Raw genomic sequence first — 23,133 nt, forward strand, 5'->3', positions numbered from 1 at the left:
ACTTTCTACAGTGCGGTTTCGATGAGTGTAGGCAGCAGCGACGAACAAGCAGGCTGGCGTTGGAAACGCGTGGCGCCATTTTGTCTACGACTGTCGGCGCTTATAGAGCGACGATAGTGAATATTCACTGCAAGGACGGTACCGAAGTGCTGGCAAGACCATGTCTCACAGAGTAAGGTGAGCTAATCTTCCAAGAAGTTAAAGGTATCTTACTCGCGGACGGTGCGGGCTGTTTCAGACTCCGCGCTCTATTATATGCATAGACAGGGTGTCTTCATGCACTGAGCATTCGCTATGTATTTCGCTTCATTTTGTCTAATTTTTTTTATGAAATGAAACTCGTACATTGGCGTTTAGTTTCAGGCAAGGGCATATAATACGCAGCCGGTAAGTGCGAAGCAGGGGCGTAGCCAGAAATGTTTTTCGGGGCGACTGGGGGGGGGGGGGGGGGGGGGGCAAGCGTCAGCTTTCCTCTGCGTGACGTGATCGATAATAAATATCGGTGCTTTGAGCAGACTCTATACATGTATATCAAAGACATGAACCCCCCCCCCCCCCCCCCCCCCCCCGCGTGCGCTTGTGAAGAAATTAAGCAAAAAGTAAAGTAAGCGCAGCAAAATACAGTAAGTACGACAGGTACAGTGGGCGTTTGGAGCAACGGCCTCTCATCGCGCCACTGAATGGATCGAAAACGCATCACTGAGACGACCCTCCCGATCGGAGAAGACATCGTAAAGCCCGGTCCACATGGTGCGATTTTGCACTGTGTTTTCAGCAGCTACGATTTCCGCAAATGCGAGCTTCGCATTGCTGTTTCACATGCACCGAGCGCGGCAGCTGCGATTTTCGCATTTGCGAGCACTTAGCGAAGGACTGAATTATTCTTGGCGTCAGTTCGTTTCGGTGAAAACAAAGTAAAAAGACTTTGAAACTGTTTTCGTGACCGTTTCTTGGGTTCGACTGCGTTACTTTATCAAGCCAAAAATTGAGCAGGCAGGCCACAATGACGCGTCTACGATCGACATTGTGATTGGTTCCTCGTACTTGCCGCATGTGCGTTTTCACAGAAAAGTTCAGCACTCCGAACATCGAAAAATCGCTCGCACGAAGGGTCGGACGGCCCATTTGACGCAAGTGCGAAAACGCAGTCAAATTCGCACCATGTGAAACGGACTTTAATCGTTAATCTCCGTTAAGCGTAGATGGCGTCGTCCTCGTCGGGGCGAAGTGCGTTTCACAAGTCAAGGACGGCTGAAAGATTGAACAAATGAAACATGAAAGATTGGTTGCCATCGTTCTTCTAAACATCCACCGTGAAATTCAAGTCCACCCGGAAGACGTTCTCTCTGTTCTTACCGGGAACGTAGACGGCTTCAGCTGAATGTGTAGCATGAACCACAGGCGCCTGCTGAAAATCAAGCAAGAAAGTGAAGTGAACTTATTCCGGGATTGAGATTTATCGAAAAGTCGTAAAAAACACAGTTCTTAAATGCTAATTGTTTCGGTTTAACGTCCCAAAACCACGATATGATTATGAGAGACGCCGTAGTGGAGGGCTCCGGAAATTTCCACCACCTGGGGTCTTTAACGTGCGCGCTAAATCTAAGCAAACACGCCTCGAGCGTTTTCGCCCCCATCTAAAATGCGGACGCCGCATTTGTTGCTTTATGTGTTGCGCATTCTCGCCCAAAACCTCACAGAGTGCCACAACCTTGCCAAACACCGCAACACGTTTTTTTTTTTTCCGTATGCAAACTGTGGGGTCTCAGACGGGCTCTTGGGACAAAGGAACGACAACACAGTAGTGCAAACAAACACAAGGGCATTTATTGCACCTTTCATACACTAATACAGGCTAGCTGAATTACTACCAATAGAACATTCACATGGGCGCGCGACAAATCAAGGAAGTCTGACTCACCGCGACCCGATAGCGAGCGAATATGTTCGCCCCATGCTGTGACACCATCGCCTAGTCGTTCACGCGTACGGTCACGCGAACGGTGGCGAGTTCGAACGATCCGTGTTCGTCCATACCGGTGCCCCGCTCCGAGCCACGCGAGACGTCTCGCGAAGCGTGGATCGGCGCACGCGCGGGACGTCCGCGTCGCGCTTTTGACCTTTTTCTCCCAAGTCACCCAGCCGTTCGGTGGCGTTAGCATGGCGACACTCGCGCCATCTCTCGCAACGCGCCGCAACCACTACGACCGCCTCCGGCACTTAGCCACGCGGTGAAGCCGGATTACAGGAGACGCGTGAGAGTCGCGCATCCCCACAAGATATGATTCACTGTAAATTACCAACCCAAACGGAAGCGCCCAGGAATGCAATTGTGATAGTAGCACCTGTTTCTTGAATCATGTCAGCGCGAAGCGACGAGAAGAAAGGGGGGACAAGTAGAGGGGGGGGGGGGGGGGGGGGTTCCTGCGCCCCTGGTGCGAAGGCAGGCGAAGTGTGGAGTCAGGCGCTTTTCGTCTGCTGATGCAGAAGACGACGCGCCGTCTGCTCTGATTAGCTACAGCCCAGTCAGCCAAGTGCAGCCTCTGCGCGGCACTACACTCGTCCACACGTGTAGGTAAAAACAAAAAATAGCCCTAGTGTGCAGCCAAATCGTAAACCAGCCCTGCAAAGTTTTCTGCACCTTCTGAAATGAACGGCGTGGTTCATAGCGTGACAATGCTGCGCTGCTGAAACGAATAGTAGGGCGCATCGAATCGGACGTACCTCAAGTGACAGCTGTTTAGCAGGAAAAGTCTGGCTCCGTGAATGACGCAGCGTGCTCCCTTACGTAACTTCTCGTCTTTTATGTCTACTATATGAGCGGCGGTATTAAATTTATCGCAGTTTCGTTCCAATTGTATACTTAATCGCGCACAGTTGAAACATTTTAAATGTCTGTTGGTGATTTCAAATATTCGAAAACTATTCGCAAGATATTTGTATTTACGAATAGTGACTATTCCGTTCAAAGGCCGATTGTAATAGGTCAATATTCAATTTGGTATTCTAAGGTTTCGAATTTTCGCACAGCCCTAAAAAAAATACCAAGCTAACATTTTTCTTACCTTTGTTGGACATGTTTGGCAGTATTGGGGGCGAGGAGTTACGGAGTCGCCATTTGTCGGAAGCGCCTCGCTTGCGTAGTATGAGGGATAACGCGGCGCATTCGTCATAGGTTTGGCTGTTGACGCTCAATAAAAACACCACGCGGGAGCCCTCCTGGCCATTTCTGTAAGTACTCTCCAGACGAGGGAAGTTTCTTACTATCAAAATAATAATCTTGGGCAGACAGAGAGCGCAGAATAGTTTACAGGCGATATCTATTTAGCGAACACGTATAGTGATCGCCCATTGCACGCGGTCGACGCGATGGAGTCCCCCGAACCAGCTTCTTGTGTGAAAGGTAGGCAATCGCTAAAAGCTATGTGAAACGTGTTCTTATAGAGTGCTGTCTGTATAACCAAATCGAGCACAAGAGAATGAAGCCTCAATGCAGTGATCGCACGGGTTCGCAGCTATCGACTGCGCGTATGCATGCATGTCCGCGCACGATGTTTCGCTTTCGCTGCGAGCGCGTTTCCGCAATGTGTCGTGAGCTTTAGGCCGCAGCATATGAACATTTGACAGTACACAAGAAACCATTGTTGCGTGGACGCTATCAGAGCTGTTCAAAAATAATTGCGTTATAACTATAGGGACTTCAACGCTATACGGCGACTCGTGATGTGATATCGTGGCGATACAATCATTTTTTTTTTTCTTTTCTTCTAAATTCTTGGGCATTTCAATATCGTTATTCCTCACGTTGCGTCGCACTGTATGTTTATCGATCTCCTCAGCGAGGAATTTCCCGCTGCTTCTTTTTGTTAATCCAGTATACATTCATTGTTTTTTGCTAACACAAACATGAACATATGCCATGTCTTTTTTTTTAATGTATTCTTACCGTTCCCTTTCCATTCTGGTGAACATGCCAGCCAGTATCTAGCATAAACAAGTCCATAGACCAAATCTTCATGACATTAACCGGGCAGCGGGCGCGGGCTAGCTTCTCAGGGCGCGCATTCTGCTACTCACCGAACATCGCAACCCCAACGCCGTAGCAGAAATCTTCCTCGCGAAAGTGCTTGCTACACAACCGAGAGGTAGCCGATGGCTGCTTGCCAGTTCTAAGTTTCGCAATCCAAGCTACACGCAGCTTCTTGGATTTCGGGTACGTGTGAAGGATGACACCGGACTCCGTTACGTGCGCGTCCGGCACTGCGGTACCGAGCAATAGCCTACCATGTCGGACGCCTTCAAAGGCAGCCACTACGTATTATAGTGCTTTAAAGTGCTGTCAAGCAGGCTACTCGAAGAGGGAAAACATCCCCACTTAATCAGAACCGTAGCGCAGGTGGGACTAAACTTTTTCGATCGTTTTCAGCTCGCTTCGGTGCTTCCGAAGCAGACGACGCGGCCGCTGTGCCCACGTGATCCCTCATACCACGTCAAGCCGATGGTGGCGCTTGCTTTTCCAGTGGTGGAACTCGCTAGTCGACCGGTTGGCGTGGTTTCGAATTCTATTCAAGAACTTTCGCGGCGTGTGAGCTGTGTCGGAACACGTGCCTATCCGTGCATTATTCTGCATTGTTGAGTTAAATATGTGTAGGCCGATTATCGGCTGGTATCTGCATGTACTTTAGTGAAGGGTGATGTTAATTACGAACATCATTTAGCTGCGCGCACCAACGTTTGTGAGCACATATTGTCTCCAAGTGCGTTTGACGCAGAAACCGATGATGTCTGGAACCAACGAAGTCATCATGGTGCAGGATAGTGCCGCATCTACGCCGAACCAAACTGTACTGCGCGCAAACATCGGGACTGCGCGTGCGGCAGAAGATTGGGTGAAAAAGTACAGCGCAGAGTCTTGCACATCTTGGATAGTCGAGAATGTGCGAACCCGTTGCACCAGGTAAGTTGCCCAAGTGGGTAATGACCGGTGTTGCAGGGGGGTTATTCTGTAAGTGTCCACTTACTGGACATTTAGCATTTCGGCTGCTGCTGAAGTGCTGATTGCCTGGGCTGGGGTACGCGCGAGGATGAGATAGGCGTCCTGTCTTCTACCCCGTACAGCTCCATTGCCAATCAGCGGCGGCCGAGATGGACAGCCCACACTTGCAGAATACTTCCCCAGAAGTTCCGGGGCGTCTTTTACGTCGCGTACACCGTCCCAAACGCCACATTACTCGTCTGAAGCGCCTATACTATGAAGAACCTAACTGGCGTCGCATAAGTAAATCGAGCTGCCAGTGCAAGCCACAGTCTCCTGGAACGTGTGCTCCGACAACCACTTCAGCGATACTATCGCCTTCGCGTGACGTAGTGCTCAATCAGCTCATCCGATTATGCTCTACCAGCCTATCATCGCACGCCTGTCGATACTGTCACCGAAAGTGATCGTCGCAGAATACGTTCCCAGCAGGTCACGAGAGAAGTGAGTTGCGCGTGCACTACGTCTAAACAACGTGCCTTTATTTAGCATACTTTGGCGGTGCCTATAAAACACCAAAGGGGCAACGTGCAAGTGTTCTGACTGATATTTCGAGGCCCTTTAGTACATGCATAGAAGGAAGCCGGTCATCCGAGAAGCAGCCACCCAGAAGCAAAATTCAGTGATTCTCCTGGGCCGGTATTTTGTAGCGATGCCTTTAAAGTAATAATGCCTTTTCGCGCTTATCGCGCTTTGTCAGTGGTCAGAGCGACGGTCCGCTCGCGTTATCAACGTTGATATCGTGAGCGGACCGTCGCTCTGACCACTGACTAAGCGCGAAAAGGCATTATTACTTTAAAGGCATCGCTACAAAATAGCGGCCCTGAATGAACACACTGCGGTATTTTTGTGCTACAATGCAGCGTGCTTATCTAGAGCACAAACCTTGTATTGTTTCAGAGTGTTTGTGATGCCTAATTTTTCCACTGTGATCGTGATATATAACTAGACGATGGACTTCTTGGCCAGGAAGGCAGCATTTTGATGAGAGCAGTTATGGAAAACATGCTTATGTACTGAGACATTCGTGCATGTTAATAAATTGAGCCCAAGTTGTTGAAAAGCACTGCATTCCAGCACCTCTCATACCTAAGCTGTAGGTTTGTTGTGTGAGAGAACTGTAGTTGATAAAGAGATGGTGAGGATAGTGCTCGTACCGTGTCATCACTTCGTCACTCAACACCGCCTGAGGTATAAGCTATGCAGTTTAGTGTCCCGGCCAGCACTGAGCCATGGATGCAAGAGGATACCCAGCATCGGTTATTTCTTGTGGCACTCAGCTGCAGAGCCAAACCGGTTGTTATGCCTACAGTTATTTTCAGCCTTAAAAGGCCATCCGTCGTAAGGGACATGGAGTACCATAATAATGTGTGGGCTGAAAGAATTGTGCTTTTGTGTTATCACATCACGAGGGAGCATCAGTAAAGAAGCGCCTTTGCCATCGCTTTCAGCTTACGGTTGCTTCACTCTTCAAGAGTGAAAAGATGGGCTAGCTTGTCAAGCTTGAGACTAAACATTGCTCTGGCAAAATGAAAAAAAAAGATCTTTGTGTGTTTTCTAATCTCCTTATCGTGTTTCCTTGTTTTCCTTTTTTTTCATTTATTTTGTATTATTTTTTTGCTTAAGCAATATTTAGTCTCTATTGCTTCTTTCAAGGTTAGAGGCTGATGGGATGACAGAGAGGCAGTCAACATGATGACAAGAAAAAGGGTTGTTGTTCATTGCATGCATACAAAAAAAAAAAAAATGGCATGAAAAAGATAAAAGTTGAGAGAAGCTAGGGGAGGATTCAAGACTTGCAACAGCAGCGCCTGCAATGGTAGGTGGAATGGAAGAGAAATCGGAATGTCGAGACTCATGAAAGAGGAACTTAGCAAGAATGAGCAAGGGAATGAAATTATGACTGTGAAGCTGGATGTAGGCAGTTATTTCAGTTGCATTTATTTTCTCCTTGAAGGCCTGGAGGCATTACATAACTTTATTAGATGTGACAATGTCAGAACAAATGAACAGAACACGAAGAATTGAAAGAGAGCAAAAAAAGAACTGTTGCAAAACAGGCAACATGATACCATTGGTAGGGTAAGGCTGGAGGAAGAGTATTATAATGAGATTAGACAAGATGGTTAGTGAACATTGCCTGAAATAACTTACGGTCAGTGCATGAGACTAGTGCATGTTTTCTGGGAGGCTGTTCCAATGGGTTATTGTGTCAGCGAAGAATAAAGTGTTCATGGCAGATGTCCGGGTGATAATGCATGTTATGGGATGACTGTAAGTGGGCAGATGTACATAAGGGTGGATCTAACAGGGAATGCCTGGTGTGCGGATTTTAATAAATTATGTGTGCTATCAGTGCGTACATGTTAGAACGGGGAACTAGCAATAAAAGGAAATGAAGAAGGGGGTCTTCTGGAACAATGTAGATGAACCAGTGCGACAGCTGGGTGTTAACGTTGGAGAGGACCTGAGCATGCACTTTGAAGCCCATACTGTACGTGTGGAAGGCCACTGAACGGCATGTGGAGGGCTCAGCTCTGAGGGAGAACAGCTGCTTCTCAATTGCATTAAACTGGAATCGTTAGCTCACTATTAGCAAATAAGACAGAGTGCACTATCACTTGTCTTAGCAGTTGGTGGAGCGCACAGTGACTGCTTTCTGTGCTGAATGAGAGATATGAATAGAATGCTCAAGACAAACATTAAAGGGACCCTGGAGCACTTTTTGAACATAGTAAGAAAACATTGCTGATCTGTCGTAGAGGCTGCTGTGAAGATGTAAGCCAAATATTACTGCACTGCATGCCACAGGGCATTTAAAATCCCGTGTCAAAAACCGTGAAAAATCGCTTGCTCTTGCTTACGCAATGCCGTCATGCAGCATCATCGAAAGCATCTGGACTTGCCAACGCTATTGGCTGATTCGGTAATCACGAGAGCATTCTCAGTAACGCATAATTGCTAGTCTTGAGTTAAATAAGTGAAAAATAAATATGCCTACGATCTCAAAAATACGGCGGAGTTATTACATCTTTGCACTGCTCGTAGCTGCGTCAGTTGCATGTGGCCTCTGAGATGGCAGTGGCATGCTGTATAGCGTAGTCTACCGCGGCCGCTACAGGGTGCCACAACAAATCCATTTACCCCCGAGGCTTTGCTCTCTTGGTTACTCCAATGTGTAGCTTCCAGAGCGCTAGCGGAGAAGAAAAGAGAGAAAGCCAGGTATCGGTGCGATAACTGCACTTACAGATGAAGGATGCGAAACATTTTTGCTCTACGAGATTTGCAAGACGACGTCCTTTAATAGTGATGCCATTCTGTGGTTAGTTAGAAAAGTGTTTCTCAGGGCCCCTTCAAGTTAAGCTCTTGGGACCTTTGAGGTATTATGAATAAATACGTAAACTTAAGTGATAGATTAGCACTGAAAGATGCCCGAGTCATCACTTTTAGCAAGATCAAAGCTCTTGCAAGCAAAAAGATGATGTTGCAGTCACGTATTGAATCATCATAGGCTTAATTATTAAAGAGTGGTAACCTTTCTTTTCTTTTTGTAAGAACCTCGCAATGTTTTATGCCGAGGGAAAGAACTGTGGCTTCCAAAAGTTGCTTAAGCGATATGAAGAAATTATGCTGCTGTGATCAGAAAAACCGAGCATTGAGAAGATTGATATGCCCACACACGATAAGAGATATATGTAAATAATTTTGTGTGCTTAAAGAGCAACTCTGGTGATTTTTCAAGGTCAACGTATATTAACCCCTTAACCGTTTTATTTTTTTGATATTTTCTGTGCCCAAACTGCTTATTTTTTTTTTAATTTGATATTGAATATTTTCCTTCTAAAAAGCAAGTTATCGGTGCTGAAAAAAAAAACAATTCAAGCACATACTAAGTCAAATTAGCATATTAAAGCTCATGATAAAAGAGGTCAGCTACTTGCTGGTAATCAGCAATAAAAAACAGAGCAAGAGCTCTGTTCGGAAAGGTTTATCAAGTCATCAAGCAATGTTATATTGAACGCCTTACCAGGGTCACCCAAAAACTGAAGCTGAGGACTCGTGGGAATTTCCTTCACATCGATGCGCCGCCAATGACATGCACTCGCAATAGTGTCTTCTAAGCAGTCTTCTTCATCTGATGAACTGCCAATTTCGAAGTCATCGCTATTGTCTGCTTCCAGAAACAAAGTAAACTTCAGTTTCTGAATCACTATCGTCCGAAAAGCTGGACGACGGCGAAATGCTTCTTTTCCGCGATGCCGGACCAGAAACACATGCGTCACCTCCACTGGATGATATTTTTGTAAACACGAGTTTCCCCCCAAAAAATGTGAAACGGCACTTGAAAAAACAAATTACCTGCCCAGTGCTGCCATCTGCAAAGCAACACACCAACTAGCCCGCAAGCGAGCGTGTCTCTTTCAAAACACTCAAAAGGAGATATCTCGAGCGGACGAGCTACACTCGTCCAAAACGGTTTTGGGACAGCTCGGCAAGGGACGAGCTGTGCTCGTCCGAAACGGTTAAGGGGTTAACAGAGTTTCTGCTACGTGTTCTTTGGCACTCTGATCATTTGTGCCAAACGGTACAATAGAAAGTTTAGTTTTACTTCAAATGAACTTTAAATGTTGCCATGTGCGCTCCCCACTCGTTCATGCAAAGTTATGACTTCTTACTGACCACCACATGTTTCCTGATGTCAGCAGACAATGATGACGAAAGAGTGGGTGCTTGCCGTTTAGTCTTTGGTCTTAAGCCTGTAGGCATTAGTATTAAAGCACAGACCTTTTAATATAATAATTTAAGAATAACGTTCAGTGGCTTCTTAGAGTCTTTAAGTTTCTTATATTCGAACTCGATGAAAACAGGTACTTAGGCAGCTCACAACCTTCACTGGGAAGTAGTTTTACTTTCTCGTGGAGTTGCTTCAAAGTATCCTTTCCCAGTTCCGTTGCAGTAAAATTTGAGCCACTTCAGTGCATGAGCACATGTGCTGTAGGATGCACTGGCTGTGCTTGTTGGAGTGCGGGAGCAGATGGTTTCTTTCATTTATTTTTCTTCTTCTTTTTAAGCAATCACTTATATAGCCCTAGTTGCATAGTTTATCATTTGTTCTTGTTTTTAAGTGACTGTTGCTGGCAATTGCTTCTCGAAACCATCTTTGTGTGCCTTTTTTTTTTGTGTGGAAATCAGACTGCTCTTAATTGTCATTTCAATTTTTGTTATATATGGTGATGTAAGCGCTATTAGAAGCCACATCATCACAACATTTACATTGTTTTGCACTTCTGGTCAAAAGCTTCTTCCCCTAGCTCTTTTTCTCTGACAGTGTGATCTCTGTGTTGAAAGGGTGAATCGACTGAATTGCGTGAAAAGCAACAGCTAACAACCCTTGGGCCTTGAAAACAGTGGTGTAGTTATATGTCATTTGAATTTTGCCAAGCATCCTCATAAATACAGTATCTTGAGAAATTGTTGTTTTACGTGTAATTAAAATATGTTTGAGAGGTAACTTTTCTTGCCTGTATGATTTTGTGCCTTGAAGTGCTGGTGACATGAGAAGCACACTACTTGTCTGAAGAAGCGTTCACTCTTGGTCATATCAGTTTATGGCCGTTTCATTACCCTCTTTCTTTCTTTCTTTCTTTCTTTCTTTCTTTCTTTCTTTCTTTCTTATTTTTTTTGTCTTGGTACAGGCATTTCTAGGTAGGCTTTTTAAAGATGAAATTCTCACAGGGTGTCTACAAATAGTGAGAAAAGATGTGGCTGCACTCAATAGCATTGCCAAGGTCATAGTTGCTGAACCTAAGGTAACAAGCTATCAAGACGGCTAAAACTTCTTTTTTTTTTTTCACAGGATGGTGTTCCACAAAGTATGGCTCTGCCATCTAAATCATCGGAACAAGACTCGTCCCGCCTCCCTGGAAAAACCATCTTGCCCAGCCAAGCTAAGCATTAAGATAAAGAAAATTAGCAGGGGCACCATAGCAAAGGACAAGTTCCTTCGCTCAAACCGTCCGCTTCCGGCCGTCATCAGACTGATCTCCGGCCACAATCACACAGTTGCATCGGCTGATGCACCTGTGTCGTTGCGATCTACATCAGAGACCAAGGCCCAGTTTGAACGCTACTTTGAAATGGGCATGATTCCATGCGAGGCAAAGCTCTACCACGAGCGGCTTCTTGCTGCACAAGGAAATGACACATTTCCCCACTCTAAGGCAGCACCAGACCCCACATCCATCTACAACTGGCACAAACAGTGGCGGAAAGCCAAATATGGATCACCCGAGAATCCTTTGCCAAAGTTGATGGAGAAAGCATCCGCCTATTCGGCAAGTGGTAAGTGGACGTTTCAGCAGTTCTTGTGAGCCACTGTGCTGATATCACGCATGCTCTCATTTGAAATTTCATATAGTAATCCATCTGAAATGTATTACATTATTTGTTTTTGTGCTCACTACAACACAGAAGCAAGGGACATCCAGGCAAACAAATTGAGTGTAAAATAACAGCCGACTTATTTTATGCTCAAATGTGTATGGCAAATCAGTTCTACGAAAGTCCGCAAGGTTAATTGAGGAAGGTTCCTGAAAAAGAAAACTGTAAGGGTGGGTAGATATTCGAAGGTTGGAATACATGTTAATTATTATAACGAACTATTCATATTCTAAAAGGAACTATTGGGCATTTTGTAATATTCAATGCTAACAAAATATTTTTTGTTATTCAGTACTAGCAAAATATTTCGCAACGTCCGACTGTTGAAGTCTGGATACTTTTCTCCGTATACCAAGCAAAGTATCGCAAAGTTTCGCAAATTATAAGAAGTGAAGCGACGACAAAAGTTTTGCAAGCAATGCAGAAACAAAACGGGTAGTGCAAGCTCCGTTTTCGGTTTTGCGGCAGAAACCTACATGACTACCTGTGATCTTTACTTGCAGTCTGTCATTTAGTATTTTTGCCACTCTAGTCATGTAGCAATTTTATTTTTAAAGACAAGTTCTGCTTTGATGACTTCAGATCGATTGGGATTCGTGGGATCTGAGTAGCTAACCGCTTTCCTGTAGTATATTACACGATTTGAGGCCTTCTAGTGCAGGTAGGACAACGAAAAAGGCATCAGAATGAAGCCTGGAACAAAAATGATGCACAAAGTTAGCGTAGAACCATGTACAGAGCAGTAATAATGCATAATTAGCACAAAAAAAAAAGAAAAAAGAGGCCCAAAGGTAACTTGTTCAAACTGCGCGCACCTAGAACTGAAACTGGAAGCGTGGCTTGTCTCAACGAAAAATGTGCGCTAAAACCAGAGATAGTGCAGTCTAAAAAGAAAGAAGGTAAAGTAAATGTTAAGTAAAGGGCTTATGGTAAGGGCAAGATGGTAATAAAACAGGGTTAAGTGCCCTTGGTGAAGTTAAGGCGATTAAGCAGCGGTTGACATCGAAGAAAGAACAAGGTCTTCTCGGAGAGCCTCTGTTCCCTCGTGAATAACAAACATAAAAATATTGTTTTTATGTTTGTTATAAAAACATAAAAATACCCCGCACCTCCACCAAAAATCTCACGGGTATAAACTATTTACAAGGTGTATTTACAGGAGATAGATAAACAGCAGCTGAGAATACAGAGAGGCTGTTTCCATGAACAGCACTTCATCCTCCTCTCCGTCGTCGACATTGTCTGCTTGCCTACCGTAACAATATGGAACAACAAACCACATGGTACACTAATGCACCCCGGAAGACCTAGTCTTTCTGCAAAGTCAGTCGCTGTTGACTTGCCTTTTTATGTCTTCTGTTGTTCAGTAAGACAGCGTCCAAGCACGTATGTGCCCGACATGACTGCAGCGTAGTATTTGAGATGACCTTTATATCTGAAGTGTTGCTAGATAATTTTTGCACGTTACAACCAATGATTTTTTTTCTCTTGCAATGGGCCCCTTTTCATGCATTTATGGCACGCAAATCCTTCAACAGTGTTTTTTCTCTATGAGTTACCACTACTTTTCCGCATCATGTATATCTATTACTAACATTTTTAGTTGTCCGATCCTGAAAATATTGCAGTCTAAATATGTGGGCCAATCACGAAAATAGTGCAGTAAAAAAGTGCAAGCTACCCAATGCTCTTCCTACTCCCCTCACGAGAGGGCTAACGTGATAAGAGTGCTGCGCACAGTGACTCTGCCCCTTTCTCACCCCCCAACTCACTCGGGAAGACATTGTCTTTGATCAACTTCAACTAGAGGTTCAATCGCCTTCCAAGTTTTTCTTTTGCACAATTGTGGTGGAATCAACGGTGCATGCCCATAAAATTGGGAAGGGCCAAGATCACGAACTGGGACGTCTTTCGGATGGACGACTACCCAATGAATATCAATGACGACCTAGAAGAGTGGACGCGGCTAATCGTACAGAGTGTCAACAAGCATGCTAAGGAGGTTCAACTCACCTCTAAAGCTCCTGCTGCAGACCCACATCTCCTACACCTTTGGGAGACACGAAGAAGCCTCACCTGAAGGTGGAAGAAGCAAAAAAGAAATAGGACGCTTAAGAAATGTATAGCCATGTTATCCAAGCAAGCGGAGGAGCACGTGGATAAGCTCGGCAAGAAAAATTGGAATCAGGTCTGCGACGGCCTACAAGGGACGCCAAGCACCTGAAAGACATGGAACATTCTACATTCACTCATCTCGAGAAAGGAATCCAAAACTGCGACTGGCCAACACATTGAGTTCATAACTTTCCGGGGACGGAAGAAGACGTCCTGAAGGCTGTTAAAGAAAAATTCACAGGACCACAACAATCATTGTCGGTACAACCTGCCACTCATCCCGACTACAGTGGACTACTGCACCCGGCCCTCGGCTGCCCATTTACCAGAGCCAAGCTTGAAGCAGCCCTTGGCAAGCTTACAAGAAATATGACTCCAGGATGAGATAGAATAAATAACAAAACACTTAAAAATCTCGCCAACGAAGCAAAAGAGAGCCTCCTAGGTCACATCAATGAAAGCTGGGAAAGTAGCACAATACCGGCGCTATGGAAACACGCCGACATTACAATGATTCCTAAACGAAACAAAGTCATCACAATACAATATCATCGACCCATATTGCATGACGTCTGGTGCCGGAAAGTTTTTCGAGCACGTGGTTCAAGATTGACTCTCTCCCTACTTGGAAGATAACCGAAAGATCCCAAACACCATGTATGGATTCCTACCACATTTGTCTACACAAGATATCCTTCTACAGATCAAAGAATGCGTTATTGACAACCTCAGTGCTACCCAACAGAATGCTATTCCAGCCCTTGACGTTAAAGGTGCCTTCGACAATGTGTCTCATAACGCCGTGTTGAAGAACTTGCAAGACACCGACTGCGGGCAAAGGGCCTACAACTATCTCAGAGACTTCCTCTCCAACCGTACAGCAACCGTAGGCCATGGAAGATTACGCAGTGACAAGTTTGCAATCTTCACAAAGGGCACTCCTCAGGGGTCAGTGTTATCTCCATTAATTTTCAACTTTGCAATTGTGAAACTACCTGAGAGACTGTGCAGTATTGCGGGACTCAATCATGCCATTTACGCAGAAAATATTAAATTCTGGGTCACAGGAGGCTCCATGGGGGAACAACAAGACGTCTTACAGGAAGGCGTCGATTGCACAGAGATGTATCTCAAAGCGTGCAGCCTCTCCTGTGCCCCTGAAAAAACAGAACTGCTTGTATTGCGCAGAAGGAGAGGTCGACCACCACCTACAAACCCCGACCCTTAAGTCAAACTTAATGGCACCATCATCCCATTGGTTGATATTCTGCGTGTGCTTGGGCCCGCTTTCTCCAAAAGGACAGAGCTGGCTCAGCCACTCTACAGAAGCTTCAAAGCACCATCACTCAAGTCACACATCTGGTGAAATGAGTGACGAGCAAACGACACTGGCTCAAGGAAGAAGACGCCCTAAAGCTAACACAAGCCCTAGCCACCAGCCGCGTCATCTATGGCACTATGTATTTGGGACTGAAGAATGCAGAAAAGAAGAAGTTGAATATTCTTACCCGCCAAGCGCATAAACTTGCACTGGGGCTCCTGACAAAAACCTGAAATGAGAAACTCCTCCAACTGGGTGTTAAACACACCTCAGAGGAGTTAGCGGAAGCTCACAGAGTCAGCCAAATCGAGTGACTCAATCTACCGGTACCTAGTAGAGCCACCCTATAGCAATTTGGATACAGAGAAGGGCTCGAGCGATACAGTGAACACAAACGCATACCTCTCCAACTCGGAGAATGTATTACGGTTGCTAATATACCTCGCAACATGCACCCTGTGTACCACAAGGGCAGACAAGAGGCAAGAATCAAAGCACTCAAGAAGGCGTATGAGAAAGATGCTGCAACAAGATACGTCGACACCGCTTAATACCCGAGCAAGACGGTGAACGCGGTGAACGTCACAGACAGATCAGAAAAAGAGCTTAATACAGCAACGTTCATTCTGAGCGACACCGACTCAGCAGAAGAGCTGCGATTGCACTCGCCACAACAACCTGTCAGGAACAATTTACAATACTTATTGACTTACAAGCAGCATGCAGAAATTTTTAAAAAGGCCTTATCTCCACAGTGGCATTCAATATACTACTCAAGGTACACATCCCACCACACATTCATATCGTGTGGATGCTTGGGCACGATTCCTTTGCGGGAAACAGCAGCTGATGCTGCAGCTGGAGGTCATACCAACCGGGCATCCTCAAGAGGCAGTCGTAGTGCGACGCCCATCCCAATACGATACAGAGGCATGCTAGAACATTAGTTTACACAGAAGGAAATACCCACCACCTCATACCATATGCTTAGTAGGGAGGAAGCTGTGCACCTACAAAGACTACTATCAATTTCCTTCCCACCATGCCACATTATTGCATAAGATACATCCCACACTATATGAATACAATTGTAAGTTCTGCAGAATACCCAATAGGCTCTATCATATGGTTTGGAAGTGCAATGGTGTCATGGAGGTACCAGCAAGTAGAGCACCATCTGAAGAACAGTGGGAGGACCTGCTGACCAGCGCTGACCCGGAGGACCAGCAACGACTGGTGGACCGAGCAAGGCGGACAGCCAAGGGCCATGCCATCCCGCACTAAGGAAGCCACCCACCTGAAGGCGACATACACAAGATCGCCGGCTCAATTTTTTTAAAATAAAATTTATTTTATCATCATCCACAATTGTGATGTTTTTTTTCAGCAACCATTTTATTTAGCTTTTATGGAAAGTTTGTCATCAGCAGCTAGTCATTCTCGGAAAGCTTGTTTGCAACCAGGCTCTATAGATGTTGGGAGGCTATTTGTGCAGTTTTTTAATGACAGTTAGTGATGTTATGTTTAAAATTTATCCTTTGCCCTAAAATTGAGCTTTTTCTTTTTTCGCTGGTTAGTACAAGCACGGTACCTAATTATACCGAAATAAATATTCTTGCTGTGAATATATGCGTCTGCGTCTGACCATCAGATATTCAATACTTACTATTCGTATCTGAAAATGTCGATATTCGCCTACCTCTAGAAAATTGTCATCCACCTGATTGTGGCACGAAGCAACAAAGGAAACCTATACGGGTTTTTTGGAAAGAAAGCTTCGAAGTTTACGAAAAATTCATCCTGGTCTGGGAGATTGAACCCAGCACCAACGCCTTTCATTGGTGGTCGCTCTCTACCATGTGAGTTAGACGTGTGCGTACCAGATGTGTGTATCTATAGAAGGGTTAAAGGACAAGAAATCATTGATTGACAGATGCATGTGAACGTGAGTACAAGTGCATGTTAATCACCGTACATGTGATATGCACAAATCTTATTTCTGCCTTCATTAAATGGTTCTTTATTGCTTGTCATTGCCTTTTGCATAAACCCTTTAAGGTGTGGTTTAATATCAGTTTGTGCTGCATTTGTCTATCTGTGTGTTCTCTTCCTTGCTTCTGTATTGTACCCAATGAAAAAAAGAAAAGGAACAGCAACCAACCAGCACCCTTCGTTTCCCTGTCCTACATTTCTTTGCAGGAGCAGACGTGAAATTGAGTGGCACGGAGGATTCCTGGGCTGTTATGATAGTGACACCAATCATGCATCGTGCCCAGAAGCTAACATCTGCTGGTGACTTGATCTTTGTGGACACTGTGCCCTCGTGCGACACAGCAGGAAGCACCGTTACTTCCTTATTGACAGCCACAAGGGCCGGGGCCGTGCCAATTGCTGTGTTCATTCACAGAGAACAGACCACTAAAGGGTACCAAATGGCCTTTGCCTTGCTTAGGACTGAGTATCCATTGTGCTTCGGGAACCGGCAGGTGAGAAGCCCTCCGTTGAGTGCTCTTCTGTAATTAGAATTGAGTAAAAGTAAGCTTGCAGTATCTTCTGCTCACTGCTAGTCTAACTAGCAGAGCATTGGCAAGCGACTGGTATGAAATAATGTGGGAAAAAGAAAACCAAATAGGGTAAACCTTGTTATAATGAAGTCGCACCTAACACAAAGGCACCTTTGTTATATCTAATAATTCATTATATCCCTAACCATTATATATCCAGTTTCAGCTGCACTTGGTTTATTGTGCAGTTTCTCTTGGTAAGCTGTAATTGGTTTTGCCTCGTGTATCTTCGGCATATTGTGCAGGAAAATATTCTACTCTTGACACGCTGTCTTGCCTTTGGGAGCCAGCATCTTTCCCTGAAATCAATTACTAATACATCTTGTACACCACTGTGTAGAAGTCTGCAGCGAGCAGCATCAATCATCAGATCTGTCTCATGACTGTTTGGTGGTAATATGATGGGACATTAGGGGCGCGATCTTGTACGCGTTCCAAAATGGAACGGAGGCGGTCCGTTCCATCGATCCGCACACGATTGGTCAATTTGAACCGTGATGATCAAATCGACCAATCGTGTGTGGCTCGATTGAACGGACCGCCTCCGTTCCATTTTGGAACGCGTACAAGATCGCACCCTAGGTATGTTCCGGCGTGCAGAAGTTGGATCAATGGCTTCGGGCTCTTAATTGTCTGTCACAATCTATGAATGGCTGAAGCTTTGCAATATGTGAGTCTGTCCTCACTCCTGTGTGTAAAAGGTCCCTAAGCTCCGAGTGGTAGTAATTCTAGCTGAACCAAAGATTGTTTTGCAGCTTGAACTTCAGTCGTTACCAAGGCACCTTTAGGTATTGTTTTGGTGAGGAAAGCAGACAGTGTCAACAACGGAGAAGACAACAAAGTGGCAACCGCCTCTCTGGGTTCTCAGCTGCTGTTTCTGTATCTCGTGTAAATACATCTTGTAAACAGTTTTATACCCGTGACATTTTGGTGGAGGTGCTGGGTACGCGTCTTCACCACGGAGCTTCGCAGCGGACGTCTCACCCAGCCTTGCAACATGCATCCAGCGGCAGGCACCACGTCTGCAGCTGCATCGCTGACTACGCATACCCAGTACGTCATTCTACCTCAGCCGCAAGACCCCGGCAAATTCAACGGCCTTAATGGTATTGACGTAGAAGAATGGTTGAAGATGTATGTGCACATCAGCAAGGTGAGCAGGTGGGATCCGACCATAATGCTGGCCAATGTCATGTTCTACCTCGATGAAACACCGCGAACATGGTATTACACACACGAGGAAGAGCTCACCAGCTGGGAGTTGTTTAAAGAGAAGCTGTCCGACGTTCTTGGCAATTCAATCGGTCGACAGCTAGCTGAAAAGCAACAACTAGCCACGTGTGCGCAAACTGCTACCGAGTCATATGTCTCCTACATGCAGGACGTCCTCGCCCTCTGTCATAAAATCGACACGTCCATGCCAGAGGCCGACAAGGTTGGGCACATTATCAAAGGCATTGCGGACGACGCATTCAACCTTCTGGTCTTTAGAAACCTATCGACTGTCGACGCCATCATGAAGGAATGCTGCCGTTTAGAGCATGCGAACAGTCGCCGTATGCATAATCTGTTTACACGGCTTCCAAATACTGCAGCGACCTCTTCTTGTACCGACCCAACCGACCAATCTAGCTTGCCACCACCAAATGAAAAGTAACCCACATTGTGTGCCGCGAACTCGAAGCAGCGTTTCCTGTCTCGCCTCAACAGACATCTTGGACCAACACTGCTGAGACGATATCGCTGATTCAGTCCGTGGTTCGCCAGGAAATCGCTAATATGGGTCTCCCCAGCGCCTGCTCCTTGAGTCGTCCTGACAACGGCCCTGCTCCTATGCCTCGGTCCTATCGCAGTCCACACTACAGTGCCCGTTATTCCTACAGTGCCCGGAATCCATCGGACTGGCGTACGCCTGATGACAGGCCAAACTGTTTCTGCTGCGGCCGAATCTGTCACGTTTCCCGTCACTGCCGTAGCCGGTAGTCGTCCCCGCCTCGAAAAACTTTCTGGAGTTCAAGTTCGCCCCGCAGTTCTTCACCCCGTTGCTTCTACGACGCTTCCGACGCCGCTACCTCTACTCGCCGCAATACTTGCTCGCCCTCGCCTCAACGTCGCCAGCCCCAGCTTCACCGCTCGCCCTCGCCGACCTGCCCAGGACCATCCCAGCTGGAAAACTAGGCAATGCGGCACTTTGGGGTGTGCTGCAATGTCGAATTCGCCGCAAAATCCTCCTTTGACGCTGTTTACGAGACAGAACCTTCTCAACGTCCACGCTGATGGCACTCCCGTCACAGCACTCATAGATACCGGAGCGCACATATCGATTATGACCAGCTGCCTTTGCTGCCATTTAAAAAAATTGTTACACCTGCCGTTACTCGGGTCGTACGAATCGCTGACGGCAGCACGGTGGCCGTGGTCCTTTGTTCTTACTTCCGCCACTTTGTTAAAGGTTTTGCCACCATGGCACGCCCCCTGACAGATCTTCTGAAGAAAAGTGTGCCGTTTTTATGGGGAGCCTCTCAGGCCACCGCCTTTTCTCGCCTTACCGCCATACTCAACCTCCCCCCCCCCCCCCCCCCCCCCGATTTTGGGACACTTCGATACGTCAGCCCCTGCAGAGGTGTGCACCGATGCGAGTGGCCACGGCATCGGTGCCGTCTTGGCACAAGTTCAGCACGGCCGTGAACGTGTTATTGCGTATGCTAGCAGTCTTTTGTCACCTGCGGAGCGGAATTGCTTTATTACCGAGCGCGAATGTTTGGCCCTTGTGTGGGCAGTAGCGAAATTCCTCCCCTATTTATACGGCAGGCCTTTTTCTATTGTAATGGACCACCATGCCCACTGTTGGCTTTCATCCTTAAAAGATCCCACAGGGAGGCTTGGACGATGGGATTTGCGGCTACAGGAGTATTCCTATTCTGTTGTGTATAGATCTGGTTGCCTACACAGTGACGCTGACTGCTTGTCCCGTTACCCTGTACACACGCCCGCCAACGCCGACACGGACGCTTCCGCAAGTGTTCTTTCCATTTCCCAGCTTTTGGACATGGCCCACGAGCAACGCCATGACGCTACCTTGAGGACCCTCATTGACCGAACGGAATCTGCTCCTACTGACCCATCATTACGGTGGTTCGTCCTAAACCAACGGATATTGTACCGCCGCAATTTTCACCCTGACGGTTCTCCCCTTCTATTTGTCGTTCCCCAACACCTCCGCTTAACCATGCTTCAGGACGCATCTACTGCCGGACACCTTGGGGTTGCATGCACTTACAACTGTGTGCACCGCCGCTTCTACTGGCCCGGCCTTGCACGCTCCGTACGGCGATACGTAGCTGCTTGCAAGCCCTGCCAACATCGGAAAAAACCAGCAATGCTTCCTGCCGGGTACTTACAGCTGATCGCCATTCCAACTGAACCATTCTTCCGCGTGGGTTTGGATCTCCTTGGCCCTTTCTCCCGAGTCCAGCTCTGGCAACAGGTGGATCGCTGTGACTACTGATTATGCGACGCGCTACGCCATCACTCGGGCGCTTCCCACAAGCGGCGCGACTGACGTCACCGATTTCCTACTCTGGGATATCACTTTAGTCCATGGCGCCCCGCGACAGCTCCTTACCGACCCTGGCCCCACTTTCCTCTCCCGAGTGATCGCTGATATCCTATGCTCCTATTCTACCAAGCACAAACTAGCTGCCTCCTATCATCCTCAGACCAACGGCCTTACTTACCATCACTGACATGCTCTCAAAATATGTTGCACCCGACCGCAAGGACTGGGATGTTGCGCTACCCTACGTCTCGTTCGCCTATAATTCGTCACGCCACGACATTGCTGGGTATTCCCCCATTTACTTGCTCTTCGGTCATGATCCTGTATTACCACTGGACGCCATCGCCCACGCTGACCATGCGCGCCAGCTTGCCCGTACTCATTTGTTGGGATCGCAGGAAACTCAAAAGCACGCCTACAATTGCCGCCATCATGAGACATACTTTTCACCAGGCTCTCTCGTCCTACTTTGGTCCCCTTGCCACCGAGTGGGGCTCTCCGAGAAACTCCTTCCGTGCATCAAAGGCCCTTACCGAGTTCTACGTCAAGTGACCAATGTCACCTATGAGATAATCCCAGTGACATCCGTCATGCCACCCAGTTCAGCATCACCTGACGTCGTACGTGTCTCTTGGCTTAAGCCTTACTATGCCCTTCCCGATGGTCCCATCTGAAGCACAGGGACGGTGCTTTTTCCGACAGGGGTTGTGTTACGGTGAAGAAAGCAGACAATGTCGACGACGAAGAATACCACGAAGTGGCACCAACCTCTCTGGGTTCTCAGCTGCTGTTTATGTATATCATGTAAATACATCGTGTAAATAGTTTTCTACCCGTGACAGCATTAAATCAGCTTTCTCGCAGAAACGTAGTATCTATGCGGTAACCTTGAGGAGCTTGTTCAGGTTGCTGTATTTCTGAATAGGTATTGGATCCGTTTTTGAAAGGTCTCTGGTTTTAACGTGACGAACTGTTGTTGGTGTTGAAGGGTCATGACTTTTGTGGCCAGTCACCTTTGGACAAGCAAAGCCAACTAGATCCTTGCCACCAAACTGTGCTGTTTAAAATCTCATTAGCTGTACTCCCATGACTCAGCAGTTGAAGGGAGGAGAAGAATGAAGGGAGGACCACTACCCGAGACGTTAGTAAAGTTATCTTTCGTGTGTGCCGTACTAGGGCTTTACTACATGACAAAATGTGATTCTATGTGACAGTCGCTTATGTCACAACTCTCAAAGGCCACAAAAGTTGTGTTTGGGACATTCACTGTTTCTTTACTTATTTGGCGCCGAAAAAGGCCACTTCAAGCAGGTGTAGTGAAGCCAACTTTATCTAGACTTACACAAATTGTTCTGGGTGTCCTGCAAATAAATATAGTATTGTGAGTGTATTTCGGACAAATATTTAATGTGCTGATTCAAACAAAGCACTTAGAAATCGGCATTTTGGTAACTTTTTGTTTTTTCAACGATAACTCTGGAAGTAAAAGTTAAACATAAGTGATCTCGGAGCAAATAAGCCTAGCTGCAACACAGAACATTAGTTGCCTTGCTTCACTGACAACCTCAGGCACTGTAATAACATATTTTATGGTTTCGCACCTACTTACCTAAAAAAGTGCACAAAATGCATGCGTCTTTGGTATAACACAGCACTCATAACGCACAACTAAACGAATGGAAATTTACTGGTAACCTAAAGAAACCAAGGTGAACCTTCACTAATTCACAAGCAGGTAGCTTCACACTCGGATGGCTTATGGAACAGTATGCTGTGCCAAGAATCTTAGTCGAACAAGAGTGGTGACTGTCATGTGCAGTGCCTCGGGGAAATGCATGCAGCAGTACCTGCTTTCCTGCCTTTGCTCATGCCACATCAGCCGATTAATCTCGATTAAATCATTAATCGACAAATTCGAGAGTAAGAATTGCCCTGCAGATAGCACTGCTGGTAATAAAATCACCTCCATCGCTTGTCGAATGGATGCCTAAGTGCTACAGTTGACCTTTCGAGGGGGGGCCGAGCCCCTCCTTAAAAAATGGAGGGGGGGCCGGGCGCCCCTGAGCCCCTCCTGACTTTAAGCACTGGTCATAGGCGT

At 46.4% G+C, this 23,133-nt stretch overlaps 1 protein-coding gene across 3 annotated transcripts in view; it reads left to right on the forward strand.

Annotated features, from left to right (window-relative positions):
• Positions 1 to 4,534: 4,534 nt before the first annotated feature.
• LOC119450682 (uncharacterized) overlaps positions 4,535 to 23,133 on the forward strand; it is a 35,593-nt gene continuing 16,994 nt past the window's right edge. For 2 of the 3 annotated variants that reach the window (XM_037714195.2, XM_037714196.2), the window contains exons 1-3: positions 4,535 to 4,957; positions 10,893 to 11,377; positions 17,112 to 17,398. In XM_037714195.2, coding sequence (XP_037570123.1) covers positions 4,779 to 4,957; positions 10,893 to 11,377; positions 17,112 to 17,398 — 951 coding nt within the window. In that variant the 5' untranslated portion in view covers positions 4,535 to 4,778. Of the gene's footprint in view, positions 4,958 to 5,285; positions 5,480 to 10,892; positions 11,378 to 17,111; positions 17,399 to 23,133 lie in introns of those variants that run through there. The other variant, XM_049666137.1, reaches the window with a different exon arrangement.

Source organism: Dermacentor silvarum, chromosome 4 (genome assembly GCF_013339745.2).
Source record: "Dermacentor silvarum isolate Dsil-2018 chromosome 4, BIME_Dsil_1.4, whole genome shotgun sequence".
NCBI lineage: Eukaryota > Metazoa > Arthropoda > Arachnida > Ixodida > Ixodidae > Dermacentor > Dermacentor silvarum.